At 47.5% G+C, this 26,946-nt stretch overlaps 6 protein-coding genes across 6 annotated transcripts; 2 read left to right on the top strand and 4 right to left on the bottom strand.

Moving 5' to 3' along the window:
* Positions 1–1,024: 1,024 nt before the first annotated feature.
* H6S33_009318 (uncharacterized protein) lies at positions 1,025–2,378 on the top strand (the record flags this gene model as incomplete). Its single annotated transcript, XM_044840700.1, has 4 exons — positions 1,025–1,762; positions 1,827–1,945; positions 2,010–2,210; positions 2,264–2,378. 4 exons carry the CDS (start codon positions 1,025–1,027, stop codon positions 2,376–2,378), a joined length of 1,173 nt encoding a protein of 390 aa, XP_044698133.1.
* A 700-nt stretch (positions 2,379–3,078) lies between these two features.
* H6S33_009317 (uncharacterized protein) lies at positions 3,079–5,546 on the bottom strand (the record flags this gene model as incomplete). Its single annotated transcript, XM_044840699.1, has 9 exons — positions 3,079–3,345; positions 3,422–3,672; positions 3,737–3,907; positions 3,968–4,092; positions 4,158–4,597; positions 4,649–4,909; positions 4,981–5,260; positions 5,316–5,371; positions 5,430–5,546. The coding sequence occupies 9 exons, from the start codon at positions 5,544–5,546 to the stop codon at positions 3,079–3,081; spliced, it is 1,968 nt and encodes a 655-aa protein (XP_044698132.1).
* A 5,247-nt stretch (positions 5,547–10,793) lies between these two features.
* Positions 10,794–11,855, bottom strand: H6S33_009316 (uncharacterized protein; the record flags this gene model as incomplete). Its single annotated transcript, XM_044840698.1, has 2 exons — positions 10,794–11,322; positions 11,398–11,855. The coding sequence occupies 2 exons, from the start codon at positions 11,853–11,855 to the stop codon at positions 10,794–10,796; spliced, it is 987 nt and encodes a 328-aa protein (XP_044698131.1).
* Positions 11,856–12,899: 1,044 nt separating this feature from the next.
* H6S33_009315 (uncharacterized protein) lies at positions 12,900–13,643 on the bottom strand (the record flags this gene model as incomplete). Its single annotated transcript, XM_044840696.1, has 1 exon — positions 12,900–13,643. The coding sequence occupies one exon, from the start codon at positions 13,641–13,643 to the stop codon at positions 12,900–12,902; it is 744 nt and encodes a 247-aa protein (XP_044698130.1).
* A 648-nt stretch (positions 13,644–14,291) lies between these two features.
* H6S33_009314 (uncharacterized protein) lies at positions 14,292–15,790 on the bottom strand (the record flags this gene model as incomplete). Its single annotated transcript, XM_044840695.1, has 3 exons — positions 14,292–14,777; positions 14,840–15,557; positions 15,687–15,790. The coding sequence occupies 3 exons, from the start codon at positions 15,788–15,790 to the stop codon at positions 14,292–14,294; spliced, it is 1,308 nt and encodes a 435-aa protein (XP_044698129.1).
* A 1,833-nt stretch (positions 15,791–17,623) lies between these two features.
* H6S33_009313 (uncharacterized protein) lies at positions 17,624–19,540 on the top strand (the record flags this gene model as incomplete). The annotated part of the gene is made up of 7 exons (XM_044840694.1): positions 17,624–17,714; positions 17,791–17,888; positions 17,965–18,129; positions 18,195–18,312; positions 18,366–18,492; positions 18,546–18,787; positions 18,846–19,540. The coding sequence occupies 7 exons, from the start codon at positions 17,624–17,626 to the stop codon at positions 19,538–19,540; spliced, it is 1,536 nt and encodes a 511-aa protein (XP_044698128.1).
* Positions 19,541–26,946: the final 7,406 nt, after the last annotated feature.

Raw genomic sequence — 26,946 nt, 5'->3', positions numbered from 1 at the left:
AACTGCATGATAAACATCCCAATTCGGCCGCTGACGTAAAGAAGGCTCCTACACAACAGTCGGCTTTGGCACCATGAAAAGCAAGCTGACGGTGTTGAAGCTACACGGCATGACATTGGGGACGTACGATCAGAATTCTACGGGTCGGCAGCAAATCCTGACGTTCCTCGTGCCTGGAGAATGCCGATGACTTCTCACACACAAATTGTCATGTCAGTCCATAATAAGTACTTGCTGAATTTGAAGGTTGGTATCAGGTTTACCCAGAGAAAAGACTTTTCTCTCAACAAATACCTACCCAGGTACCCTCCCTAAATAGGTAATTTCATTCGCTCAGCTGAGAAATGTGGAGGCTGAATTCGTCCACCATCAACTTTGTTTGTAGGCCTAGGCTTTCTGCAAGCTTGTGTTGTCTCTGCGTGAAAAATACATTGCGGTTATCCCAACCCAGTTAGGAGGGTCAGGGGCCTTGTTTTGACGAAAAAGAGTGTTGAGTAAGGCAATGTAAGATCGATGATACTTCATTAGCTGTCTAAACGAAGGAATGCTGGGCAAATATATAACGGGGAATCTTCCGTACTAAAGTTTGATTTTTCCAACCTATGGGAGTGAATTGTAGAGCTATTATTATCCCCGTCGATCGTAGTGCATGGGGTTAGGGAACGGCCAATGCTGATCTTCCCCAGAGTGTAGAGAAAAGTTGATCCACGTCCGTTGCGTCTCTCTGCACAATTGCGGAAAGTGCAGAACATGCGGAAAGTGCAGAGCAGGGCAGGGCGCAATATACTTTAAGCATACCCAGACTGCTGGCTAGTTCGCTATCGAAGTTTACACAGGTATATGAAGGGCTCTCTGGAAGCCTTCAGGACTTTACTTTGCTCTTCCATCCCTCACCACAATTGTTCTAGATAGACTGTTCACTCTATCTTTCTTTGGCCCTTTAGCCGCAGACTTTCGTTCAACTTTTAAAGCCCTTTCTTTTGGTACCTGGCACCAGGGAATTGCACTTTTTAGAGTAGCCATCATGTTAGTTCAAGGACTTCTTCCGATTCTCGCTTTTGCCGGAACTGCCTTCGGTGAGTTGGTTCTTGATCGTTTCGAGAACAGCGGCACAAACGCGCTTGGAAACTGGCATGGCTGTGATGGCTCAATGTCCTGTCAATGGAATGGTGGCAGTTTGACCATCAAGTCAGCCGATACGGATTATAGTTTCTTCTCGCAGTTCAACAACGCATGTCAAGATCTCGGGAGTTTTAACAGCCAGTACCTCCATATTAAATGCTCCGGAGATAAGCAGTTTTCCATTGCTCTTATGCAGAATAATAACGATTGCGATATGAGTCGGGCTCCGTATCCGGAGACCTGGGATATCGTCAATGCCGAAGACTACGATAATGACGGAGATATATATATCCCCATGAGTCACTTCAACATCATGAAGGGCCGTACTCTCGGTGTCGCATTCAAGGCGTTCCGTAATCCTGGCGCCTCCACCACCTTCTCCCTCATTGAAATCGTCGACTCGGCCCCAGGAAATGTCCCGGACAAGAAGCCTACTGGTCCCCTCTACTTTTCTTGCACACGGCCCAACAGCATTGCTTTCGGCATTGATGATGGTATCCCGAGCTTGACTGACGAGATGATGAAGATTGTTGATTCCGAGGGAATCAAGGTTACGTTCTTTGTCGTCGGTAACTCTCTTGATGACTCAAGCTTGCCTTTCAGGGATCTATATAAGCGTGCACTCGCCAATGGACATCAGGTTTGTTATTTCTGAGCTAACCGACTTCATAAGGGGGGCCAATTGCTGACTGTTGATCGATCAGATTGGATTCCACTCATATACCCATCCCAAGCTTGAAGGTCTCAATTCCGTCAGTGCCATCGATGATGAGTTTTTGAGGAGTCATGATGCAGTTAAGAGGAATCTTGGTGTTGATTCCAGGTAAGATTTCTAGCACCGTCCAACTATCTTATTCTGATATTGATTCTTACTGACTATTTTAAAGATACTTCCGTGCACCCTACGGAACTGATGGTGCCCTTACCCGCCAGCGTCTTGAGGCCACCGTTCCAGGAACCAAGATCATCAACTGGAGCGTTGATATCGAGGACTGGATCTATGGACCCAGTGACCCGGGAAATCAGCAGACTCTTGCTGTCCAGCGTGATCTTTCCAAGGGTGGTAACTTGTTTGTTGCGCATTACCTGTTTGTATCCCTTTTAATTCTTACGATGAATGTTTTCTAACCTTCATACGTAGTTATATCTCTACTGTCGACCAGCTTCGGCAATTCATCAAAGACGCCAAGGCCACTAGAAAGCAGATTATGCGTGTTGACCAGTGTCTTATGGACCCTAATGCACCATCTCTATAGTATAAACGATCGACATTCACGAGTTGATTTGAGTAACTTCATGATTTTATTTAATGGTACTTGTTTGGGACGGGCATGGTACTGGGACTGGAATGGGGATAATGGACCTATGGAAATTGGCGTGTTACCTTTGTTTTTTTTGTTTATGATAATGAGAAAAAGATACTTCTTTCATCCATCTGAAACGTGATATAAGCCGACCTAGTTAAGTAACCAAGGAAAGTAGAACTCCCTGGCAGTGCCACAGATACTATCAACTGTGATCAGCATGTGCTCGGGGTAGGCAAAATGTACTTGAAAATGCATGCTGCAAGCAGGGGCACAATTTAATGTAGCTTTTCACTAGTCGGGAATCAGAGATCGTTACCATTAGAAGGTTGTTCTTGCCTGTCCCGCGTACACGCTTTGACTATCTTTGACAGGGTGATTCAATTTCCTACCTAAGATATTACCCGAGTGATATCTCATGACGACGATTTGATTTACTTTGTTTAATATTACGTACATGTATGTACATGGAATATGATATAATCAATGCTTTTCCGAGAAAGTTGCGTATACACGCAGCAATTTACTTCTTGGGTATCACAACAAGGACTATTTACAGTATCTTCCAAGCCCAATATTATCGCCCCTTTATATGTTGGGGGCAGGGAGGGAGGGGGTATCTGTGCGTTGGCGCATCGGTACGTTTTGCATTTCAACCAGAGCTCTTTGTTGTAGAAATCTTGGCGGAGGATGTGGAAGTCTTGGTGGTAGAAGTCTTGGTGGTAGAAGTCTTGGTGGTAGAAGTCTTGGTGGTAGAAGTCTTGGTGGTAGAAGTCTTGGTGGTAGAAGTCTTGGTGGTAGAAGTCTTGGTGGTAGAAGTCTTGGTGGTAGAAGTCTTGGTGGTAGAAGTCTTGGTGGTAGAAGTCTTGGTGGTGCTGGTGGAAGTCTTGGTAGAGGATGTGGGGATGTTGCTAGATCTCTTCGTGGAATTAGTATTGCCAGCGTGCATGATCAATCATCTTTTTTGCCCATTTTAGTAGTGTAGGGCGACTTACTGTCAAAAAATACTGATCTAGTGCATCATTGATTTGCCCCACATGGGCATACGCATCAAGAGACGAGAAGAATGGCAATGTTTCACTCTCGACTATCCTGAGATCTTTTGCTTTGTCATCGTAAAGCTTGTCTCTCCACCTCTCTTCCATGGGGTCAATGAACTTTGTGGTTTCGGGATAGCCAAAATCAGCCAACTGTGTTACGTTGAAAGCTGCCATCATGTCGTGGTCTTCATGTACTAAGTTGTGACCTAAAACAAGTCAGCAAGATAAGTTCAGATTATACTATGTAGTGGATCGAAGAAGATGGCCTACAGTGGAACATGTAAACGCCATCCCAAGGAGCATATTTAGCCAATACTCTAACTTTCTCATTTGTCCCAAGCAGTACTACATCTTTGAGAGCCACGGCTTCGTAGGGTTGTATAGCATTACGTCCTCCAGTACGGGAGATAACTTGGAAATCAATTAAATGAATATGGACCGCTGAAGAAGAACACCAGTCAGCATTGTTCAGCTAAAGAGCCTGCAAGTATTAACACTCACGGTGAGACCATCCACCACTGCTGTTTTCCAACTCCCAGACTTCGGTCATGCCACGTGTAGGTCTTGCCAAGATACGGTTGTTCACATTTGCGAAAGGGACTCCATTTATGCGCCACTCGCCACTCCTATCCTAGAGTAAGCAAAGGGAAGCAAGAGAGTTCATCCCATTCGGTCTGCTTTATGCACTTACGATCTTTCAAATTTGAAACTCCTATCTACGCCACTCTTTGGCTTAGGGAAGGGGACCTTTGACAATTCCGCGGGAAGCGGTCCATTGTTGCTCGAATTGGTAACCGTAATTCCAACACGGAATTGCAACACACGATCCGTTGCATTATAGTCTTCATCCGCCATAACGTCGCGGGCGTTTTTGATAACTATTTTCTTACCTGCGTAAGGAGTAAAGTCAACAATAAGTTCCCATCTCTCCGCCATAGAGATGAAAAGTTGGCTTGTTTGGACGGGTTTTGATAGATATCCTCCGTCAGATGCTATAACGAAGAAAGGAATAGCAGTTTGCTGGCCGTCTACGACTATCGTCAATCTGAAGGTCCTACTGATAGCTGCATTTAACATTCTAAAACGATAAGTGCGAGGCTCGACATTGAGATATGGCCATGGTTGACCGTTCTGTTTCTGTTAGTCCTTGGGATTCACGATCGTTGGGTTTTCGGGTCTCACCACATGAATTACGTCTCCATAAAGACTCTCCCGCTCATTTTCGGGAGAGAGTAGTTCGCCGTTGGATTTGTATACCTTGGACTGGAGGACAAGCGTGACATCATATTTATTTGCTGGCAAGCCAAGTCTAGCTTCTTCTTCTGGGTCTGAAAGGATGTAAGATCCAGCCTGGCCAAAGTAGGCATTAACAGCAGTGATATGGACCGCATGGTCATGATACCAGAGTGTCCTTGCAGATTGGTTGTTGGGATAATAGTAGTCCTATCAGATTAGGTTTAGTGCCGGTCTTATCAAAGAGTTACACATCTCTCTCTAACGACTGATTAACACACCTTATAATATGTTGGTCTTATAGTATCCTCGGCCCACCCATCAAAGGGAGCTCTGGAGTAAGAACCGTGAAGATGGATTGCGGAGGGTCGATCATATTGATTCACGAAACGAATAAGTGCTTCTCTCCCCTTTGTCATATGGAATGTTGGACCCGGAGTGGTTCCATTATATCCCACCAGATTTGTTATTCCCAGGTTTGGATATACTTGCTGCTGAAACGGCTTGATAATTACTTCATAAAAGTCGATCCAAACTTTTGTGGTGCTGTTGTAATAGGAACTACGCCAAAAAAATAAGCTTACTTTCTCCTTTGGTGGGAAACTCGAAGACCTACGTCTTGGGTTTGGCAATGGGCGCCTGAGGTAATTCAAACTGGAAGATATAGTTGTACTTAAAGGGTTCATTAGTTCACGATAATATGTATTGAATGGTTGTGAAAAAAAATTACCGGTGGACTGAGCCAGTCGCTATCTCCGGCAGAGACAGGAGACGGTGTAAAGGCTATGAGAAATGATAAGAACCCCAACCCTATCAGAGTTCGGGATATTCGTAGAGAGTTGTGCATATGGGGCAGACTAATTAAATTCTGTAGAGAATTCAACCTAACTGATGAACAACGTTCATTTATTAGAATAGACGGTTTTTCTGACGCCGGTGACTGTTTTGTCATATTTATAAGGTGGGGTTTGGCAGGCTTTATATCAATCTCATTTAGGCTAGGATCGGAGGATTCCTTCCATTATTTCTTTCACGAGACTATTCTAATAGTTGATCTAGTCTTGTGGCGTTTCCTAATCTGTACTGTGGACAATCTCCAAGGGAAATCATACGCCTCCTCGTTCTTGTTATTTATGTGGTTGTTTTATTGGGGGCCACTATCTCACGTACTGCCTAGTTGTTTCTCCCAGCATCCCTTATCTACCAATTCTCTAGCAACCATAAGGTCATGACTTGAATTATGGAACCCCGGCCCACCAGGCAAATATGGATGCTCCAGTCATTGGACACATTAACTTCTGTATCTGAACATGACAGGACTTCATGGTGGACGTGGTGAACGGATTGGGTATCTATATACAGATCAACCCAAGAATAAACAAATACCTCGTATATACAGGTTTATAATCTAGGTTCAAGTCATATCAATGCAGGTTGTATGTAGAGAATAACGAAGTATATAGGGTTCAACATTTATATGAGACTTCACTGTAACGCATATATGCTACGAGGATGTGCAATTGGATATAGATCAGGCACCAAATACAAATTTCAAGCATCCATCGCCTATTGATTCCAATCTAGATACAGTTTTTCACGCTGGACGCCTCTTATACTGTACTAAGTCTATATCCGGTGGCCGATATAACAATGCCAAGCTTTGATGTCTTAGATGGATCAATCTTCAAATCAGAGACACATATGTCGGCTACCACACGATCTTATATATATGAATATGTTTCAGAATCCGGCCTTAGGCACAGTGCTGCTACTTTAGGCAAGACTGAATGTCTCGGATCAGGAGCATGTTCATCGAGGAACATACAAAGAGACATCATTATCAGACCTACGACCCACCACACAAGCCGTGAACACACAGTTGTACAGGTGATCGAATAGGGTTTAGAATTATTATGCCACTTTTATTCACCTACCGGGGACACCCCCGAAATTCTAGGTAATTGAAATTCTGAAACTGGGGGGATGCAACTAGTTGACTCGATTGCTTTGGAAGAGAGCACCAGAAATAAAGCAGCGTAGTGATAAATTAATAGGGCCAAGTGCTCCTATGGAACAGACGCACATGTCGTGATTAATTTGGAATTTGGAGGTGGTGTTTATCTCCAAAGTAAGACGAATTCAGATCCGACTTCCCATCTATATGCTGCAGGAATCTTATAAACTCTATTAATATAGATTTATTGTCACCTGGTGTTTCGTTCGAATTCTGTTGCATGAACGCTTTGTGGAACCAGTCAACTGGAAAAGCTTGATGGTTGGGGATAATCGTCACAGGGATCAGGGTACAGTATCTGCTTCTTAAGCTTACTGAGCTCGTACAGGACCACGAAAGACTTGTTATTAGTTGTCAAGGGTAGTACATACCACCTGATGATAAAATGAACAGCATGGCTCTCAGTGTCATTTTCTTCCTGGTATAGGGTGGATATACATGGGCACATATACATGAGATAGTAAGCCTCAGCCAGCCACAAAAGCGCCTCAAGCTATAATCGAGAACTCGAGCCTAAACTAGTGGTTCATTAAACGCGGTTTACATTTCAGCTTTGCCACTTCTATTTGTGCCCTTCTAAATAGCCAATAAACGCCATCGCGAGGTACTAGAAAGAGAGCGTTAGAGGACAAAAAGCCTTTATCTGGCGTAGCTAAGTATCAAACGAAAGTCGTGGTGGCTCTGACCGTCGTACACATAGCATCTTTGATATTCGCTTAATTAGAACCATGGAGGTCCAGGGTGGACCCGTGTTGATCAGTCGGCTGCATGCAGAGCCTAGAATTGTAACTTGGGGACCCCTTCTCAATGTATCTATGATATTTATCGCCTTATATACGTGCGACCTCAATATCATATATTTACATATCACGAAGAATCAATCGACCGCCTGGTTAAGGATACAAGTGCGTGTCATGGGTTCTGTGTTAGTTGTCAGTTAGTTATAGACTTAATTCCGATGGTAAATAGCAATTATTCGATCGATACTGGTAACGATTGGTATGTATTGAAAGTCCATTTTGTACTTATGTCGCCCGCCATATTATGGTTCACATGTGGCGTAAAGCCACAGCTTCTCATATGACCTTTTTTATTAACAGCAATCAGGGAAGGTCCACAGACTCAACCTTATTATTCTTTATCGTTCAAACGCCATCTCAAGGGGAGTCTCGGAAATGTTTCACCATTTAGGTTGCATCCGCACCAAAAACGAGAAACACAGCTGCCAAGTGCCGTAAGCGCATAAAAATAAGGTTTGAATCATAAATCTCAGAGCCTTAGGTTGATTAAGATTTAATAGGAGGTTCCAGGCCTGCTCCATCACATGGCTTGGAAAATTGGCTCGTGGGCTTGGTGTAACAGTTTATCCTGTATTTGTGATATTTCATCGCTTTGTGGATTCCGCATGGTCTACCCAACTATCACCGTCCTTTCCCACAAACCAAACCACTTATCGTATTTCGGTACTTGTATGTAGTATTTGAGATTATAATAGATCAAATATCATGCAGTGGAGCTTAACTAGAATACCACGCACATGGCTGTCGCCGAGCGGCGAGCCAAACCTGCAAGGCCTATGGAGGCTGTGACTCGATTATCACGGGGAAATAGATCCTGTTTTATCCTTTAGTCCATTTATTCTCTAGCCTGCCAGGCCTTATGTCCACTCGCTCTTTTGTCCGGGGTCCTGTCTAAAGGTCTTTGCTCTCCAGCCCCAGCCGGTAGTAACAGCGACCATTATCAAGTGATCAGCTGCAGGAAGATTTGTTTTAAAAGGGAGCTGAACAGGACCTCTGTATGATCAACTCGAGCCGGTTTGTTATTCCTGTATCAGGGATATTTCGATCTAACCTCCGAGGTAAAATGCATTGGTCCGAGTGATCAATGGTGACCCACTATAGTCCTCAAAGTGGTGTAACATTTAGCCTGGGTGCGCCAAATCCACGCAAGAAGTGACGTTGTCGTCTAATAAAATACCTGGATAGACTCCCCTCGGCCTATAGGATTGAGATTTTGATGTAATCGTTGATGGATAAATCTCCTCATTATACATAATGTACTTCTGGGAGCAACCCACGACTCTATGAGATAATCCAAATGGCTAATACTTATGGAAAAGCGCCCCTATATTGCCAGGATGTTGAGAAGACGACAGCTACACAACTTGTTGGTATCCCTGGGTCTAGCCTCGTTCCTAGACTGTCTCTTGCTGCCCTTCGTTCAGATCCACCCAGGTCCGCTTTTTTATAGATGAGGTATACGAGGGTAGGGTGGCAAGAGATAACAGGTAACCTCGTATCCACCTTCACTAGGATATGGTTCATATATAGGTGGGAGGCCTCGATAGATGTATCCATGTGGCTCTGGGCTCCACGCCTTACCCCGGACCCCCGCCAATGCATCCCGGCATCAGGCTTTTGGATGCTTCATAGTCCTACTGCCTTGTCGTAGGTTTTTCATCTCGAGAGGACGATCATGCACCTGCCCCTACCAGCAGATGTATACCCGAGGCTATTTTCGCATTGTGTACATACATAACGGAGCCCTACGCAAGGTAGACAAGCTATAGGCTGGGTTGAAGTTGCACTATTCCCGAGTGGGGACCAACAAGGGTTTATTATTTTCAGGCCCTTGCGTTCTGTTCGAGTGAGACTTTCTCGGCAGCTATGTGCTGGAAGCACATTAGGCTTGGGTCCCAACCGGTATAACAAAGGAGCGGTGATATTGCTATATATGCATTCCCGGCTTTTTCATCCTATAAATGACAGGGTAACCATACCCCGGGCCTTCGAGCGCTGTTAGCTGATATCTATATATTAAGAGGACATTCGGCCGTTAACTTACTTTATTAAAAGTGAATTCGAGCTGCTACTTACGTGCCTACATAAAAACGCGAGACTTGAGAATCTACATTTCGATATACATAGCATCCAAGTCTTTACCTGTATCGGAGGGGTCTCCTCTATCAGTGGACAGAGCCAGAAACCAACCCGATATAAGTGAAGACCTCGATGCTAGGCGGCGGATACGTAGAGAAGGGGGTTCGCCCACACGGGACGGGGGATGGAAAAGTCATTACAGGATGGGTGTTGATGATGGTGAAAGGGGAGACAAAATACGTGTGAGGAACATATGAAGAGGAGAAAGAGAAAGACGGAGAGAAAACAGGAGAAGGATAGAAGGGAAGCAAGCGAGGGACAAAAGAAAGGGAGCTAGCTTGGCAATATCTGATGCTATGCAGGACGATGGGCCGAACTGGTGTCGGAAATTTAATTTTCCGAAGTTAGCGGTAGGGTGTTCTGTGCCGGGGCACATGTATGTATGTACATGTATGTAGATGGGTCCGCTAGCTGAATTGCTTTGCTGCACGCCTGTGTGGTGATGGCGGCCTCCTCCGGCCGTGCTAGGCACGAGTGATTCCTTGTGATTCGGCTTATCTAAACAACATACATGTAGTCTTTCCCGCCCTCACATTGGCTTCAATGTAATTTACCAGCTGGATCTGCAGATTGAGATGGGTAGAGAAACTTCCCTCGGCATCTTTGACTGCAAACAGGTCGTTTGGCTTTCCCCTCACGCCCGTAGTACACATGTTGCCAAGCTGGTCAACTTACACTTTAAGCTTTGCGAGAGCTACAGAATCCGATAACACACTTAGCTGGTCTTTTAGAGGCTGGAATACACGTGTGTATATACATGTATTTATCTATTTAACCTAAGCAGTATTTCCCGTCACCAACTCCTCTCTATTTCATCAACCCTCCGGTCTCTAACTATCAAGCAAAATGCCATGCAAAGTTGATTTCCTACCACTTCCTAGTGTCATTTACACCCCTTGTCTTCTCGCAATTGCTTGTAGCATTAGAGTTTAAAATATTCAAGATAACTCCGCCCTGTGGGTATACGTCTGGCTCAGAGACCAGCCTAACTACTTAGATGAGTCTTACTAAAGAATTGTCCATAAATCACAGTATTCGCGGGTAAGGAATCCAATCATTGATCACTTGGAAGATCAATCTCATTCCATTCGCTAATTAATAACTATTTACAATAAAGCTCCCCCACACCCAAGGTTATGGCCTACAACGCCGCCTCAATCTTCCCCATATCCGCCATAATCGGCGCCCACCTCGCCCACTCACCCTCTCCCATTCCCTTCGCCAACGGTAACCTCCCACCATCCACGTCCCCAAAGCCCAACACCCTACTGACCGCCTCCTTGATCCCCACCGTCCCCCAACTCACAATCAGCTCCTCTGCACTCGACACCATATACTGCAGCGCCCGGATCTTCTGCAGGCGCTCTGTGTCGAGCGGGCCCTCGGCCGTCACAAGATTATACAGCGCCACGACGCTCTTGGGGAAGATGCCGGCGAGACCGTCAATGGCGCCGAAGCAACCGACCTGTAGTACGGGGAACAGCTGTTGCCCGAGGCCGGTGAAGAGGTGGAAGTGGTCGGTGTCGATGGAAGGGTCGAGTGCGATCTGGGCGTGCACGGAGATGTCGCCGTGGGAGAGCTTGCCGCCGACGATGTTTGGGTGTGCGGCGAGGGCGCGGAATGTAGAGGGGAGGATCTTGACGTTGTTGGATACGCCGGGGTAATGATAGCTTCACCCACAAGATAGAATCAGCAATCATACACTTATAATTATCCAATTTAGCTGAAGAAAGGAGCAAACCAACATCATAACCGGAATCGGACTCTCATCTGCCACGGCCTCAAACCACCCTCTAATACCCGCCTGATCCACCGCGCCCGCAAAGTACCCGGGCGCCAACACCAACCCCCATCCCGCGCCGGCTTCCTTCGCCTCCGCCAGCAGCTGAACCGTCTCCTCAATCCCGTTCGTCGCCGTCCCCGCAATCAGTGGGTAGTCCTTGAAGCCCGCGGCCTCGAGCGCCTGCCGCACATACGAGATCTGCGAGGCCCGCTCCGCGCGTGTGAGGTGCACGGCCTCACCGGTGGAGCCGAGAAGTACCAGGCCGCGGCAGCCGGACTTTGCGAGGTGGATGGAGTGTGCAGCTTGCGCTTCGAGGTCGAGGGGCGGGCTAGTGCTGCTATAGGTGCTAGCGGACTTGCTCACGAAGAAAGTAGGGACGGGGACGTAGATTCCGCCGGCGGGGGGGAGGAAGCGTGACATCTTTGGGTATATTTTATATTTGGCTGTGTTTCTTGGTTCTTTTTTTTTTTGTTTCTGTCTTTTTGGTGGTGAGTATGGCTGGCAGATGAGTAGAATAGGTCTAACCAACAAGAAGAGCGAGATATAGCTTCTAGATAGGTATTTACAGCACCTGTCCTCCCGCCCTCCATTGCATCAGCCCAGCCAGACCTCGGCCGCCCGGGCTGCATGAGATGAGGGGGAAATCCCCCACAGGGCTAGGGCTCGGCGCGCACTCCGGGCATGGCTTGCGAGTGACACGCCATGACGCGCAGGCGGGGTTCTGCGTCGCGGGGACTCTCGCTTCTCGGCACTCTCCCGCGGGGCCGGATAAACTTTGCACGTGGGCGCTCGGTGGGCACTGACCCGAGCTGCGGGCGAACGGTGTGTGTGCGGCTCTGTGCTGGCTATTCCGTATTCAGTCTAGCTGGGCGGCAGGGATGCGGGCGGCAGGGGTCTGTGAGTTGTGCCTAAACTGACGTCTGCGGGTCTCAGAGCCTGGTGTGACTTTGCGGACTCGTGGGTATAGCACGCACTGGGCTCTACTACATTCACCATCTCGACAGTATCGATGGCGCCTGGTGCGCGATGAGATACATTAATTGCCTTGTGTCACGGATGTATATGTAGGTTCGAGATTAGAGATCTTAATTGCTATCCTTTTCTCCGACGATATAGTAGGATCCGGAGGGTATATTCCATTGTGTTATGCATACATGTTTGAGCTCGAGAAATAAGGAAAAAGAAAAAGGAAAGCCCGGCTCTACGGCACCGTTACTACATACTACTACTGGAGGTTGACGAAGAGGCCGCCGTCTGGAGGGATTGGGATTGTGTCAGCTGTGTTTCACTCACGATTGATATCGCATGAAGCAAGGAAGAAAGCAGAGAAGAGAAGAGGTTGCACTCACCAACCAGCAACTGCGCACCTGTCTAAATATCATTGACACCGAATCAGCACCACAACCACAAAAAACCACACCCAAATTTGCGAAATCACCACCCCCAAAAAAACACTAAAAGGAATCAAAAACTCACCATATAACTCGACAAATCACTCGCCAAAAACACCGCTGGCCCCGCCACATCCTCCGGCACCCCCGTCCTCCCCAGCGGTATGCGCCCCTCCATATACGTCCTCTTCCCCTCATCCTCCAGATCCTCCTCATTCAGCGCCGTCTTGATGGTCCCCGGCAGGATCGCATTGCACCTTATCCCATGCTTCCCCAGCGCCGCCGCGCAGCTCTGCATCAAGCTCAGCACGCCCGCCTTCGTCGGCGTATAATGCGTCTGCCCCGCGCCGCCCACCAGCGCACTAATCGAGCTCACGCCAATGATGCTCCCCCCGCCGCCCTGCTTCACCAGCTGCCTCGCCGCCGCCTGCGTCGCATAGAACGCGCCATCAAGATTGATCCTTACCGTGCGCTCATACAGCTCCTTCGGCAGCGTGAGGAAGTCGGCGAACTGGCACACCCCCGCGTTGGACACAAACACGTCCAGGCGGCCATATTTTGCGACCGTCTGCTCTATTAGGGCCTCGGAGGTGGCGGGGAGCGAGATGTCGCCGGGGATGGCGAGGAGGGAGGACGAGATGGGGGCGGACTCGATGGTGGCGCGCAGGCTGGCGATGGACGCGGACTGCGTGTCGTTGAGGTAGTTTATGGCGAGTTTTGCGCCGTGGGTGGCCATTGCGATTGCGATGGCGCGGCCGATGCCCGTGGCGGCGCCGGTGATGGCGACGACTTTGTTGGTGAGGAGTTTGGTGGACATTTTTTTTTTGATTTCTTGGCGGTGCGGGAGTGGTGGTGTTGGGAGGTGAGGTTTTTGAGGTTTTGGGGAATTTGGAGAATTGAGGAGTTCAATGCGGGGATTGCGGGCCTTATATGCTTCTTCTGATCACTGACACTACTAACCAAAGCTCGGGAGATTCTCTAAAGCTCTTTTTATCCCCAATTGCGGGGCAGAGGCGGGGATTATTTATCTAATTATTTAGAGAATCACGTGATAGCGCGGGATCGTGAGGGTGAAATGATTCCCTTTGCAGGAAAAAAACGTGGTTGTGACCCCGGCTTCCCCTTTATTTCTTTAGATTGCCATTTTTGTATCGGCGGGAAAAAGAAAAAAAAGGTGTGGAAATGATATCCATGCATGAAATTGTGCTGCTGCTGTTGCGCCGGCCTTGGCCTTGGGTTCCCCCCAGAAAAAAAACATTGTGAAACCGGAGAAGAGAGAGAGAATAGCTAGATAAATACAAATAAAAAAGCAACCAAAGAAATAAAACAAAAAAAAAACACAATCCCATAATCAAACATAAATTCCTAACATGTCTAGAAATGCAGATGCAGATAATCCATCCATCCACTCTCTATCATCGTACCAGGAAGTCTATTTCAAAAACCTCCTCCACCGCCTCGCTAGTCAATGCGCACTCTCCTCCTGCGCCTTCACCCCATTCGCGCCATTCACCGCCTTCGGCGCCACGCCCGCAGCCGGTGGCGTCAACGCTTTCTGCGGAGTAGGACTCAACAAAAACCGGGCATCCACCAACCTCGCCTTCGGATTCAACACCAGCCCGAAACCCGGCTTATCCAGCACGGACACATCCATAGAGCCATTAATGGGAACGGGCTCATCAATGAACATATCGCCAAACACAGGGTAGACAGACTTTCCGTCGGGCGAGTTTGCGAGGTACTCCTGGAAGGGGCAGTTTGACTGCGAGACAACGTAGTGGTAGGAGTAGGGGCCCGAGGCGTGCGGGACGACGGGAATGTCGTAAGCGGCGGCCATGGCGGTGACTTTGAGGAGCTCGGTGAGACCGCCGACCCACATGACGTCGGGCTGGAGGATGTCGAGGTTGCGGCCTTCGATGAGTTTGCGGAAGCCATAGCGGGTGTATTCGTGCTGTTTTTCAGTTAGTACATCTGCGCAGTTATGTATGTGTGTGGGAGAGGGGGGCAAAGTACCTCGCCGGTAGTGAACTTGAGCTGCGGCAGCGCCTGCTTGAGCTGCTGGAAGCCGTCAAAGTCATCCGGGTGAAGGACCTCCTCCCACCAATTGATGTTCAGATCCAGACATGCCGTCGCCAGCTGGATCGTGTAGGGCACTGTCAAGCTCATATAGCAATCGACCATAATGGGGTAATCCGGTCCCACCGACTCCCTGTGCTTCTTCAAGAAGTCCACATTCTTCCTCAGCCCCTCGTGGCCATCATCAGGCCCATACGGCAGCGGCAACTTCGCACCAAAGAATCCCATCTCCTTTGTCGCGACTGCGTCAGGCCCCGTGCAGTAGAAACTCAGCTTGTCCCTCGTCGCGCCGCCAATCATCTTATACACTGGCTCGCCGCGGATCTTTCCGAGGAGGTCCCACAGGGCCAGGTCGACGACGGAGATGGTGGCGATGGGCAGGCCCTTGCGGCCGTAGAAGGTTGTGGCGCGGAACATCTGGTCCCACATGAGCGAGAGGTTGCGCGGGTCATTTCCGATCAGGAAGCGCTCGAGGTGCTGGTGCACGATCCAGCAGGCGGGGGGACCGCCGAAGCCGGTGGCGAAGCCCGTGGTGCCATCGGTGGCCTCAATCTCGACGCAGAAGGAGCCGAGCACGTTGATGCCCCAGGAGGTGCGTGAGTGCTTGTATTTCTCGAAGCGGGACATGGGGTTTGCGATGGGGGAGTCGACGAGCCTGGGTGGGGGGGGCGTTAGTACTACTGCTACAATCTACGGCTGCAATGCGTCTACTGCTACTGCGATAGATCACGGAGATGACAATTGGGGCAGTAATTGGGGTGGTAATTGGGATTGGGGACAATACCAATGGCCGCCGGCAACATTGTGATAATCACCGCCCGAGCCGACACCGTCGACGACATAGGTCTTGATGGCCTTGATAGTGGGCCACTGCTTAATTTCCGACATTGCTTGTAGAGATTCTGCGAGAGATAGAGGGATTGCGTGAAGAAGAAGAACAATTCTTTATATAACTGTCTCTATAAAGAAGGAGAAGAATGAGAACACAAAGAAGGACGGATGCCCAGAAGAAGAACAAACACAGAGCGGCAGATGGAGCTTCCTTATATATGCCCAAGACCCAAGACCCAAGGGCCACCGGGCCCAACATAACTGGCCACCAAAGCATCGATCCATCCATCCATCCATCCCCAGAGGTGTCCCGGGGGGGGAAAACTAATTCCGGGCCCGACACTCTTCTGCGGGACTAGCCCTGCGCAGAGAGGAGGAGGAGGAGGAGGAGGAGGAGGAGGAGGAGCTCCATCTGCCCACGTGAGCGGGAGAGCGCGCGGTAGTGAGAGAGAGAGACTGCCAGGGAGATAGATAGTGAGAGTGAGTGAGAGTGTGAGTGAAGAGACGAGTGAGAGATAGCAGACAGACACTCACTCCCGGGTATGCGACACAGCCCATCACTCATCACTTCACCTCGCACACCCCGGGCTGCATTCCCCACACCAGTCCGTTTTCAGCCGGCTACGCATCCCCTCTCGGCCTCTGCGCTGTCTGTGTCTGCCTTTCTCTCTCCATGCGTCTCTTCTGTGCATCGCTCCCTCCGTCCCTCTGTCCAGCCCTCTCCCCCCCTCCCTCCATCTCTCTCACAGCAGAAACAGAAACCCTTTCCCACGCCCCACGCCCCACGCCCCACCCCCCTGCATGCAGCATCGCATCCTTTCTCTCACATGAGATGCTCTTCCCTTCCAGCGAATCACAAACGGGGAACCCGGAAAGGCGGGGTAAAAGCAACATCTTTTTTTCCCTCTCTCTCTGACCGCACACACCTTCCCTTCTCACCACACCAACGCCCCTCTCTGCCTGCCGTCGGCTGCTCGGTGGGCATTGTACCGAAGGCGCAAACTCCCGAGGTTGGTTGCAATGGGGCGCACACAGTGCCACACACAACCCTTACCCCATAGTTACTTGCAAGAAGGTTACATGGCTTTAACCCCCCCGCTGGATAAGCGTTCTTTGTGGGGAATCCTGGCTGGCTGGCTGGCGTGGTGGGGAAACTGTGGGCTGGGTTCGGCTAGTTGTAGGTTTAGGTTGTGGGTTGAGCTAGTGTGGACGGGTACCCGATCGTGGTGGTGGCTTGTCGTATCCATCTCACTAATCTACTGCCGAGTGATCTCCATGATCCAAACACCGCAATCTTTACTGTAGCTTGGATAGATTGCTCCCAAGAACAATCTATATATACAATGTTAATATCATGATAATACGGCTATTCTTTCACATACAACACTGGCCACCTCTACTCCTGGAATGCAATGCTGCCAACACTCCTCGAGAACATCACTGCCGTGAATCGTCACCCACGCCGGGCCCATCCCGGCGATTCGTCCAGTCCATCGTTTCTTGGACCGCTGCTGTCGGAAAACGTTCAACCGAAACCCCAGAGACGAATCCCAGGTAACTGATTACTCGCTTAGGACGCGATATTCTATAATTCGCCCCAATCTTGGGGAGGAGGAGGAGGACGTGTATATTAATTATATTACATGATGTATGATGATATTGCCCTACATACATACCTACCACGTGCTACTCTCTACCCCAGATCTCTTTTATATATAAAAACCGGGGACGGGCAACTTTGGAATTCCATTTCTCCGCATCATCTACCGTCGGCAGCTTGTTGTGGGGAAGCACTAGAAAGAAGGTCCCATCAAACAGAATAACGAGCCTTATAATACTGATCAAACAACAATACCAGAGGCAGAAGCATCAGCCACGCATCAAAAAGTCATGTGGAAACCTAGATTGTACGGCAATGCTCTCGTCTACACAATCACAGCATGCTGTTGTCAAGGCTTCCTGCTCCTGGGATACGACCAAGGTAATCATTGACACCTGCGCCGGTACCGTTCCCTTCAAATCCGCACACCGTCGACTAATCATATATCACATTGCAGGTGTCATGAGCGGCATCATCGGCGCAGATAACCGCTTCGCAAAGGATTTCAACTACCCAGGTACCAGTACACAGGGTACAATTGTCGCTATCTATGATGTAAGTTTGCATGCTTACTCCCCTCGATCCATTGCCGATGGCCATCGAAAAAGCTAACTTGTGTCATGCGACCTAGATTGGTTGTGTTGTTGGATCGATATTGTGTTTTTACATCGGAGAGAAGATGGGCCGGAAGCGTATGATTATGGCTGGTGGGATAACAATGTTGGTTGGGACCGCAATCTTGACGAGTTCTACTACACTGGCCCAGTTGATTGTTGGTAGAATTGTGACCGGTATTGTAAGTTGAATGCGCGTTTCGTATCGACGGTGCAAACATGCATAGTGCTAATGCTCTTTATGCAGGGAAATGGTTTCAACTCTAGCACTATTCCGGTCTATCAGGCAGAGTGTTCCCCGGCAAGAGTCAGGGGTATGCTACTTACTACACAGGCTGTCGTTACCATCTTTGGACTTTGTATTGGTAAAACTGCCCCATGATTGCGGATAAACATAGATGGTGCTGACTCCTCATAGCTTATTGGTTGGATTATGGCACATCTTTCAATGATGGCCCCATGCAATGGCGTCTTCCTCTTGGATTCCAGGCGTTTTTTGCCTTGTTTCTCGTCTTGCAAATCCTCATGCTTCCGGAAACCCCCAGGTATACATCCAGATCTCCCCTGGTCGAGTACGGCTGTACTAACAGCCTCATAGATGGCTTGTCGCTCAAGATCGCGGTGAAGAAGCAGCCCAGGTTTTGGCAGATCTTGAGGGAGAGGAATATTTCCCCGATCATCCAAGAATAGTCGAACTCCGTCAGGACATTGAGGCGTCGGTAGCGCTAGAAAGTCAAGGCGGTCCATTCAAATTCAAAGAACTCTTTATCGGTGGCAAGATTCAGAACTTTCGAAGAATCTGTCTTGCAATTGCTGTCATGGTCATGCAACAAGCAACAGGTAAAAAAGAAACTTCACTGCAAATTGCGTTAGTCACAACTGATCACTCGGTCCATAGGTGCAAACATGATCAACTACTATGCCCCAGTTGTTTATCAGCAGACTATGGGACTCACCCGCAATATGTCTCTCATCCTCGGTGGCTGCACATCCCTGACTTATCTGGTCGGCTCTTTTATCCCATTGTGGATAGTTGATAGACTTGGTCGTCGTCCTCTCCTCATGTTCTCCTCTGTCGGTCTCTGCCTATGTTTCTCACTGGCTTCAATTCTGCTCTCGCTTGAATCTGTGTCCGCTGCATACGGTGCCTGTGCAATGGTCTTCATCTTTCAGATCTTCCTGGGCATCGGCTGGCTCCCCGTACCATGGTATTATGGCTCCGAAGTCTCAACCACTCGACTCAGGTCCCGCGCACAGGCCATAGGGTCGGCGTTCAATTGGCTTGCTGTGTTTACGGTAGTTGAGATTACACCAATTGCCATCGACAATATCGGGTGGAAGACATTCATCATCTTTGCTGTTTTCAATGCTGGAATGGTGCCGATTGTGTATTGCTTCTTCCCAGAGACGAAAGGCCTTGAGCTGGAGGATGTAGACCACCTCTTTGACCGCGGTGGTATCACTGGAGGCGTATGGAGTACAGGTGGAAAGACTGTAGAAAGACGGAGGGTAGGAGAGGAAACGGGGGTGTTTGAGCGGGCAGAGAAAGCAAGTGGTGTGCATCTAGAAGATGCGCCTGCTCGGAAAGAGTAAATGTTTACCTAAAACATTACGAATTAACGATTTGATTGTAAATAGATGAGATTTAATATTACTTAGCTTATGACCCCAAACTTAAAATCTGGACAAATCGGGGTTATGTGATAGCTACCGCTATTTTCACTCATTGCCGTCTGGAAAGAGCTTGATGCTTGATCATGCTTAAACGTATATCCGACGGATTCAACTTTTCCGGCCTTCCGGCTATCCTCCTCAACTATCCTGAAGCCTCGGTAGTTACTATATTCATGCACCCCGCACCCCGCACAGCCAGTGTATGCCTTGCCAGTATTGGTCGAAGCTTAACTTGTGATTACTCCGGGTGACAGGCTTCGAATGACATTTTGTGATTCTTGTTTTCTCGGGGGAATGCATTCCGTGAAGAAACCATTATTAATACTAAATAGCATTTCTTTTGTGCCTATCTGAAACACAGAACGGGTATTCGGAGGACAAAAACTTGGACTGGGAGGATGTGTGTATTGCTGATGCAGAAGTGATACGACATTTCCTCAGAATCATGCTTGACCAGTGTTGGATCAACGTAATCGTTACCTCTGAATCACAAACGTATCATGAGATGAAGAAGAATGCATTTACAAATATCGAGTGATGTCTTATGAATCATACCTTTCGGTATAATTCTCTCCGTGAAGAATATCCCCGGTGATTCACATGCAGAGAGGCTAGGTGTAGCTCATAAGCAGTATGAGAGACTAGTGTTCTTATAAACACGTATGGCAGATACTCCAAGCCTGAATAAAAAGCTCGCCTGGACGCAGCCTAAGGGGTATCTCTCGGTGAGGGAAGAATTTCGTGATAACTATTGTTGAGTACTCTCGCTCTGCGAAGGTGTTCGTGAGGAAAAACTAACCTGACGTGGTGAAGAATGATCCAGATAGCGAATTACAGGCACTTTTATCAAGTAACTACATACCACGGTGTTCAGAAGAGAGCCCAATTAAGAGGAGAAAGTGAACAAATATCTATTGATCGATATGGAATATCTGCGGTTGCACGAGATCCTCCAAGAAAATGTCTACATGGCCAATCAGGAGATCATGCAAAGTAGCTTTTATGATTGTGATCTTCTAGATCCTGCGCAGATGCTCACATGTTTAGTTGACTTGTAGGTTTATGGGGCCTGTAGAACCGTTCTATGGAAAGGCACGTGGTATAAGGTAATGTATGTACCAAACTACATGCAATGTCTATCCATGTACTGATCATGGTTTCAACACCTTGGTTTGCACAGAAACGTGGCTCTTGCATGAAATTGCGTGCTGGAACTCGATGAATCGGGTCTTTGGGTCATAATAACTGGTCTATAAGATGAGGTCCAGTTAGAGTTTACCACGCGAGAAGATCCCTTGCCCATCACATGGGATCCCCACACTTCAGAGAGAATCTATGCGCTGTACATGCACGTAAACTGTGCATACGTGCCGAGTGTATCCTCGGTGAAATAGGATTTAAAATACGCCCAATGAACGAACAATATGGGTTCAGCAAGCTTAGCGCGAGCATTCCCTGCTCAACTTCGAACTTAAATCAACCCTCATCGCAGTCGTCACTACATCACTCGCTCAGTATTTTCATATAAACTCATCATTCTCACTCCAATCTCACTATTCTACTATGTGCCTTCGCCCCCACGTTCAAATCTTAATACCTCCACATCCTGACCTCCAACGAAATTATCTTCCATCTTAATTTCCGTATCCTAATATGGCCGCAAGTTAGGCTATCCGTCTCATTTCATCCTCCCATATGCAGATGCGATCTGTAGAAGGCTATTCGCTCAAGATTAGGGTTCGAAGCTTTAGTCCAACCCATAAACGAATCTCAACTATGATTAGAATGGTTTTCAAGTGCGAGTACTCGTGTTCTTCTTTGAGTATATGTACGAAACAGTCTGAGATATGCTCCCAGTGAGGTCGATGCACCTCGATACACCGTAGCCTTCTTGTCTCGTGACGTCTCATATATTGTCATTTCAAAAAGGTTTTTACAGTCGACGTCCCAAGAAACATCAAGACAACCCGAGAGATACTAGTATCTAATACAACCCGACGCAAGTCAATACAATCCCTTCTCCTCGCCTCAAGATACCTCGTGATCATATTGATCACAGGGTATCACTCGATGCCAAGTGCAATAGCTACTGACTGAAATGATTTCTAGAAAGCTATGGACAAAAGGTATTGCAAGGCTGAGATAAGCTACAGATCCAATGACATTTAGTTAATCGATTATCAGGACCACGCAGTTTTAAGAGAGGGAAACATCTCAACACCTCACCTTCCAAACACCACCAACGCCTCTGGAAATTAAAAGCCACCGTTGAACAAACTTTACTTGGCTTATTCATGTTCAACGGTCTTCTTATCGATATCTCTGGTGTCTTGATGTCATATGCTGTTCATCGAGCAAGTTTATGGTAGCTGCGAGTAAAGCAAGCCTGGTGTCCAGAAATACTGCCATGTCTGATGTTGGCACACTACACTTGGGTAAAGATTCTAGACCTTTAAGCTCTGAAGAATTCAGTAGAAGTACCACAGCCGACTATTTAGTACTATTTGGGTAAAAACTTCTAGATTTATGAGCAGGGAGTCTGCTAATGTATAGCGGGTGGAGCGATGTTAGGTTATTTCCCTAGTCAACAGCATACCTATATGTAGCCTATGCCGCGATCCCTGGGATAACAGCCGTCTATACTTCAGAGAATCTCCGGCGGGACGGAGATCGATGCGTTGTCAGGGGCAGGTCTATGGAGAAACAACTATCACGCACTCTAGATATCTCGTCAGGTTGGAGAAACTACCCTGAACCTAGTGTCAATTATCGGAGAAATAATCTACCATTCCTGTCATCTGGTAGCTCCGGAAATATCGAATCTACATACGCCCTAGCCCTAAGAAATTCCTGCGGTCGCGTCTTGATCCGTTTCCGCGCCGTTAGGTTTCTCGTCATACTTTTCGGAAGAAAGTCCGTAAAGATTGTTCCAAAAATACAACAGTTCTCCCCAATTTACCAGTGGTGGGCTTTATACATGTACTGACCTTTTCTGAGAGATTTAGCCGCATACAGACACGCCTTGCTATTCCGGAACTCGACATTACGGGCATCTTTCCCCCCGTCTATGTGGGTAATCAATTGCTATCCCAGATCTGCTCATTGTCCGTTCCATACGAAATACCCGACTATTAGCATCCGCGATTAGTAAGGCATAACTTTGAGAGGTTTCCGCAGCCGTAGCCGTTCTGGAACCGGTGGGGGTGTCCTTGATTACATAGCAACTTTGTGTGTCGCCGGTTTAAAGTATTAGTGGGTACATACGTATGTCCCTGGCGAAGCCTGGGGGGTTATCTTCTGGGGTACATATAGAGTTATTCGCAGGACGAGAAAAGGCCTCAAGGTAGGTCCGTGAGCTGGGCTCCTTGATAAAAAACAGGAAGAGTGTGTCTAGTAATATATACTCACAGCTAAGGCCCCTCTAGAAGCAGTATCAGTATGCACTCCATCAATGGAGTCCGATGAAACCACGGTGGACCCACATAGAGTACCTAGAAATGCTCGCCCTATACAATGACAAACCATTTTCTGATCCCTTGCCACCACGACAAAGTAATAGCCCGTCGGTAAGACAGTGAAACCAACAGTATTAGCCAGGCGGGCAGAGTCAACATTAAGTCCTGTACTTCACTCGCTTATTCACAGGTACGAATGAACGATAAGAAGTACCGTGAAAGATGTAGTCACGCAGGGGGAGTAATTCATAATTAGTCGTTGGGGTGAACTGACCAGTAACCTCGATTCATAGAGCTTTGGGATTGCGCGTCCAGATACCCTGGCCTTGCGATGCTTACTTTTACAATGTACTGTGATACACGGCACGTAGAGTAATGCGAGACTGCTGTGTCTACGCTTTTGACGCCCAAACCTGGCACCATAGTCACGTCTAAGAGTAGCTACAAAATGCTAGCCACAGATCGACACCGTCCTGCCCGGAGTTTAAATTGTTCACAATCTCCTACCTGGGACGTAGGTTCCCTGTGGTACTAAGGTAAGTGTACCGGTTTTCCGTGCACTGACCATCAAACGTCAGGTAAGCCCTGGATGTGCCCCTAACATTCGATTGCTCAGCTTTGAGGCGGGAGAAATTCCGAATATCCAACACAGGTTCGGAGAGAATGTATCCTCAGCCGGTTTGATGAGAAAAGTCAGGACTTATGCCAGTATCATATAAAGAGTTAAGAAGATCACTTCACCTGAGAGTCAGAGGAATTAAGGATAAAGGGTGTCTTAAATACATGTAGTCATGTTATGATGTAGCACAAAGTTGTGCGCAAGCTGGTGTATTACTTCGAGTGCTAAACTTCCTCGTCTGAAACAATCCTACAAAGGCATGAGATAGACGTCTTTGAACGGTGTACGATGTTAGCAAAAATTAGAGTACCTAATTATGGGGCACACATCCTCAGCCTACGAGAAGTCGTAGGGTCATTAAGGCTTGTCAGATTACGCACTCCGAGATTCAGCAGCACTGAGAGTGTGTTGCTGTTTTACGCACTTTACTTGCCCACGGTACCTTGTGTGAAGAGCGGTCTGGTTCTGGCTCACAGCATTAGAGCGTTTGAGCTGCGCCAGTTGAACAGAAAGTCGAGCACTTGGACAGAAAGTCCTGCACCTCTTATTGGCTGAATCCTTGCAAGCCTTTGCCTAAAATAGTTAGAATTTCTGTCCAACCTGTCCGACTTTCTGTTCAACTGGCACAGCTAAAACGCTCTATTAGCAGCTGTGCGACTTGAAGCCAGCTTCTCAGGCTAGTCATGCCAGGCGGTGAGGAGTTATAGGCACTTCTCAATTCAGAGAGCAGTTGGTAGCGCCTGCACTAAACTGTACCACGTGCGTATTATGAGCGCCACAAGGTAACCGAGGTGCTCGCCGCCAGTTGCCGATCGTGTGGCTTTGCAGGAACCTCAACGCCAGGCTAGATCTAATTAGGAGTACTGGTACTTGTGTAGTTACAACTGATTATCTTTCTGGCATCGGGGACAGATAGGCTCAAAAGGATGGGGGGAACTAAAATGCGTACTGATGTAAAATCTGCGGAGATGGAGCCGAGTTTTCGATTGATTGCCTAAATCGAAAGCAAAATATCGGAGGATGGAGGCTAGAACTTTATAACCCATCTTTTCCTCTTTCAATCGACATGATCAGTTTACAAGTCTGACACTATCGTACTCGTATATACTAGGCTGAACTACTATTATAATTGCGTATAATAGATGTTCAGGAACCTCCATACTTGAAAGGGGCCAAGATAAAATCCACATCATTGCCTAGAAAAATAGGCAGATCCCAATATAGATTCTCTGGGAAAGATGTGGGGTAAGTGATTTACAGGTTCAGGCTATTGCCTGTGCGTTATGGTTGTTGGAAGAAGCTCATCATCACGTGTGAAACATTTCTTGTGAAGTGAGTGCGAAGTTATATTTCCTTGTAAATTTCGGTAAACGGGGAAACCAGAGGGGAAAGTAATTGATCTTGATTCTGTAGGGGAGGCTGCAGAAAGACTTCCTTTGCAATATATATATAATAGGCGAGTTTTGAAAAGGTAGACGAAAACCAAACGGCTGCAACGGCAGGACAGGAACAGAATTTCAGCTACACCCACTTTCATTCCAAAATGCTTAGCACTGCCGAGTTGAACGTAGGTACCGCAAACTGAAATTAAAACAAGGAAATATGATCTCCTGCATGCGTAGAAAAACTGAAAATGCTGTACATACAGGGATAGGCCCTTTGGGTAAGTGGCTTCAGTTTCCAAACGACCACGCGGAAGTAACCGTGCACTTTTGGAGTGGCCACGAGTGCCCCGGATGAGGGCCCTAGAACGGCATGAGGCGCGGATAAGAGTAATAGAAGGATGACCAAAGTGGCTTCGAGCCACCTGACAGTTATGGTGATAATTTTCGTTATGTAGGGTCTGCATGGTATATATATACATGGTGTAGAGTATTCTGCAGTTTGATAGATATCATCGCGATACATGTATGTTGCATACTGTATTTCTGACTAGACTGCAAGTAGGGTCAGTATTTCAATTAGACCCGAGAATTAGGTAGATACATGTGGCCAATTACAGAAAGGCCCCTTGCAGTTAACCTTTTTCGATAGTTATCAGTGCGGGCTCGGGCTATTTAGGAAATACGAGCATCATTCTATCAGTCCGTTTCACTTTAACCAAACATCGTGATGCGACTGAGACCAGAAGGTTATGATCCTGTCGATATTGTAGTATTAAGGGCCTTTTCAATTCCTTTCTGCAACGCCAAGCCTATCGGAGTGGCTTAAACATATATGATGGGAAAGTTACAGCTGTCAATTCTCTCCGATAATTTAGTTCCTAATCACATCTGGGAGGGTGTCATTCGTGCACACCGTAATACCATACGATTGCGGAGAAGTTATTGGGGGTCTCGTTTTAGCCGGGAATCGCAGAAAGTCGAACAACTACGGTCCACCGGAGTTATGTGCACAAATGGCCAGGTATTCTTGATCCCGTCGGTACCGATGACGATTTCTCCGGGCGGAGGGAAATATTTGACGGTCGAATAGAGCATAATTGTCAGTGCGAGAAAAAAAAAATCAAAATATACATATGTCCAAGTCATAGAAACCTATAAGTACGGATGGCTATATCATGTACATACCTAGAACTTAAGCAGAAATTTGGTACTCAACGTTCTACATGTCAGAAAGAACAACCCTATAACCCAACTACCTGTGAAGAACTCATCAATTTCCGGGGGTGCTAATATAAGCGAAATAATTACAATGGAAGGGGTGACATCGCGTTTCCAAGGTACAAGGGATGAACATAACGTCGGAAGTCAAGTTCAGGTTTTCGTTTCTCAGTTGCGGTGCACAGTGGTGCAACTGTTACAGCACATGGTCGAGTGATATGCTATGAGGCTGGTCCCGGAGATGCAAGCGTCAGGCTGGAGAGCATCTTAGCTTGAGGATTATAAATTAAAACACCCGAGAACCATTCTGGACAGCAGCGCTCTAACTACCCCACGGATCCTCTGTGGCACGTTGTCCGTCAGAGACAACGAGCTTGGACGACAAGAAAGCGCTCAAAACCATGGCGTCGAATTGCGGAGGAACATGTGGGATGAACCCAGCGAACGAGTCGTCGGACATTTACACTATAGCCAGGACACAGTTAATAAATAGAACATATATTAGGATGCATTTTTTCTTTCTTTCTTTTTTTTTTTTTGGCCACGTTGGGTTGCTGACAACCGAGTGTGAGGAATATCAAAGTTGTCGTGGGCTCGGCGAAGATGTTTTTTCCACAACCGTTGACAATGTTACACCGTAGATCGATC

Source organism: Morchella sextelata (assembly GCF_020137385.1).
Source record: "Morchella sextelata strain SCLS chromosome Unknown scls_3, whole genome shotgun sequence".
Taxonomy (NCBI): domain Eukaryota; kingdom Fungi; phylum Ascomycota; class Pezizomycetes; order Pezizales; family Morchellaceae; genus Morchella; species Morchella sextelata.
This window is presented reverse-complemented; position numbering and strand designations above follow the sequence as displayed.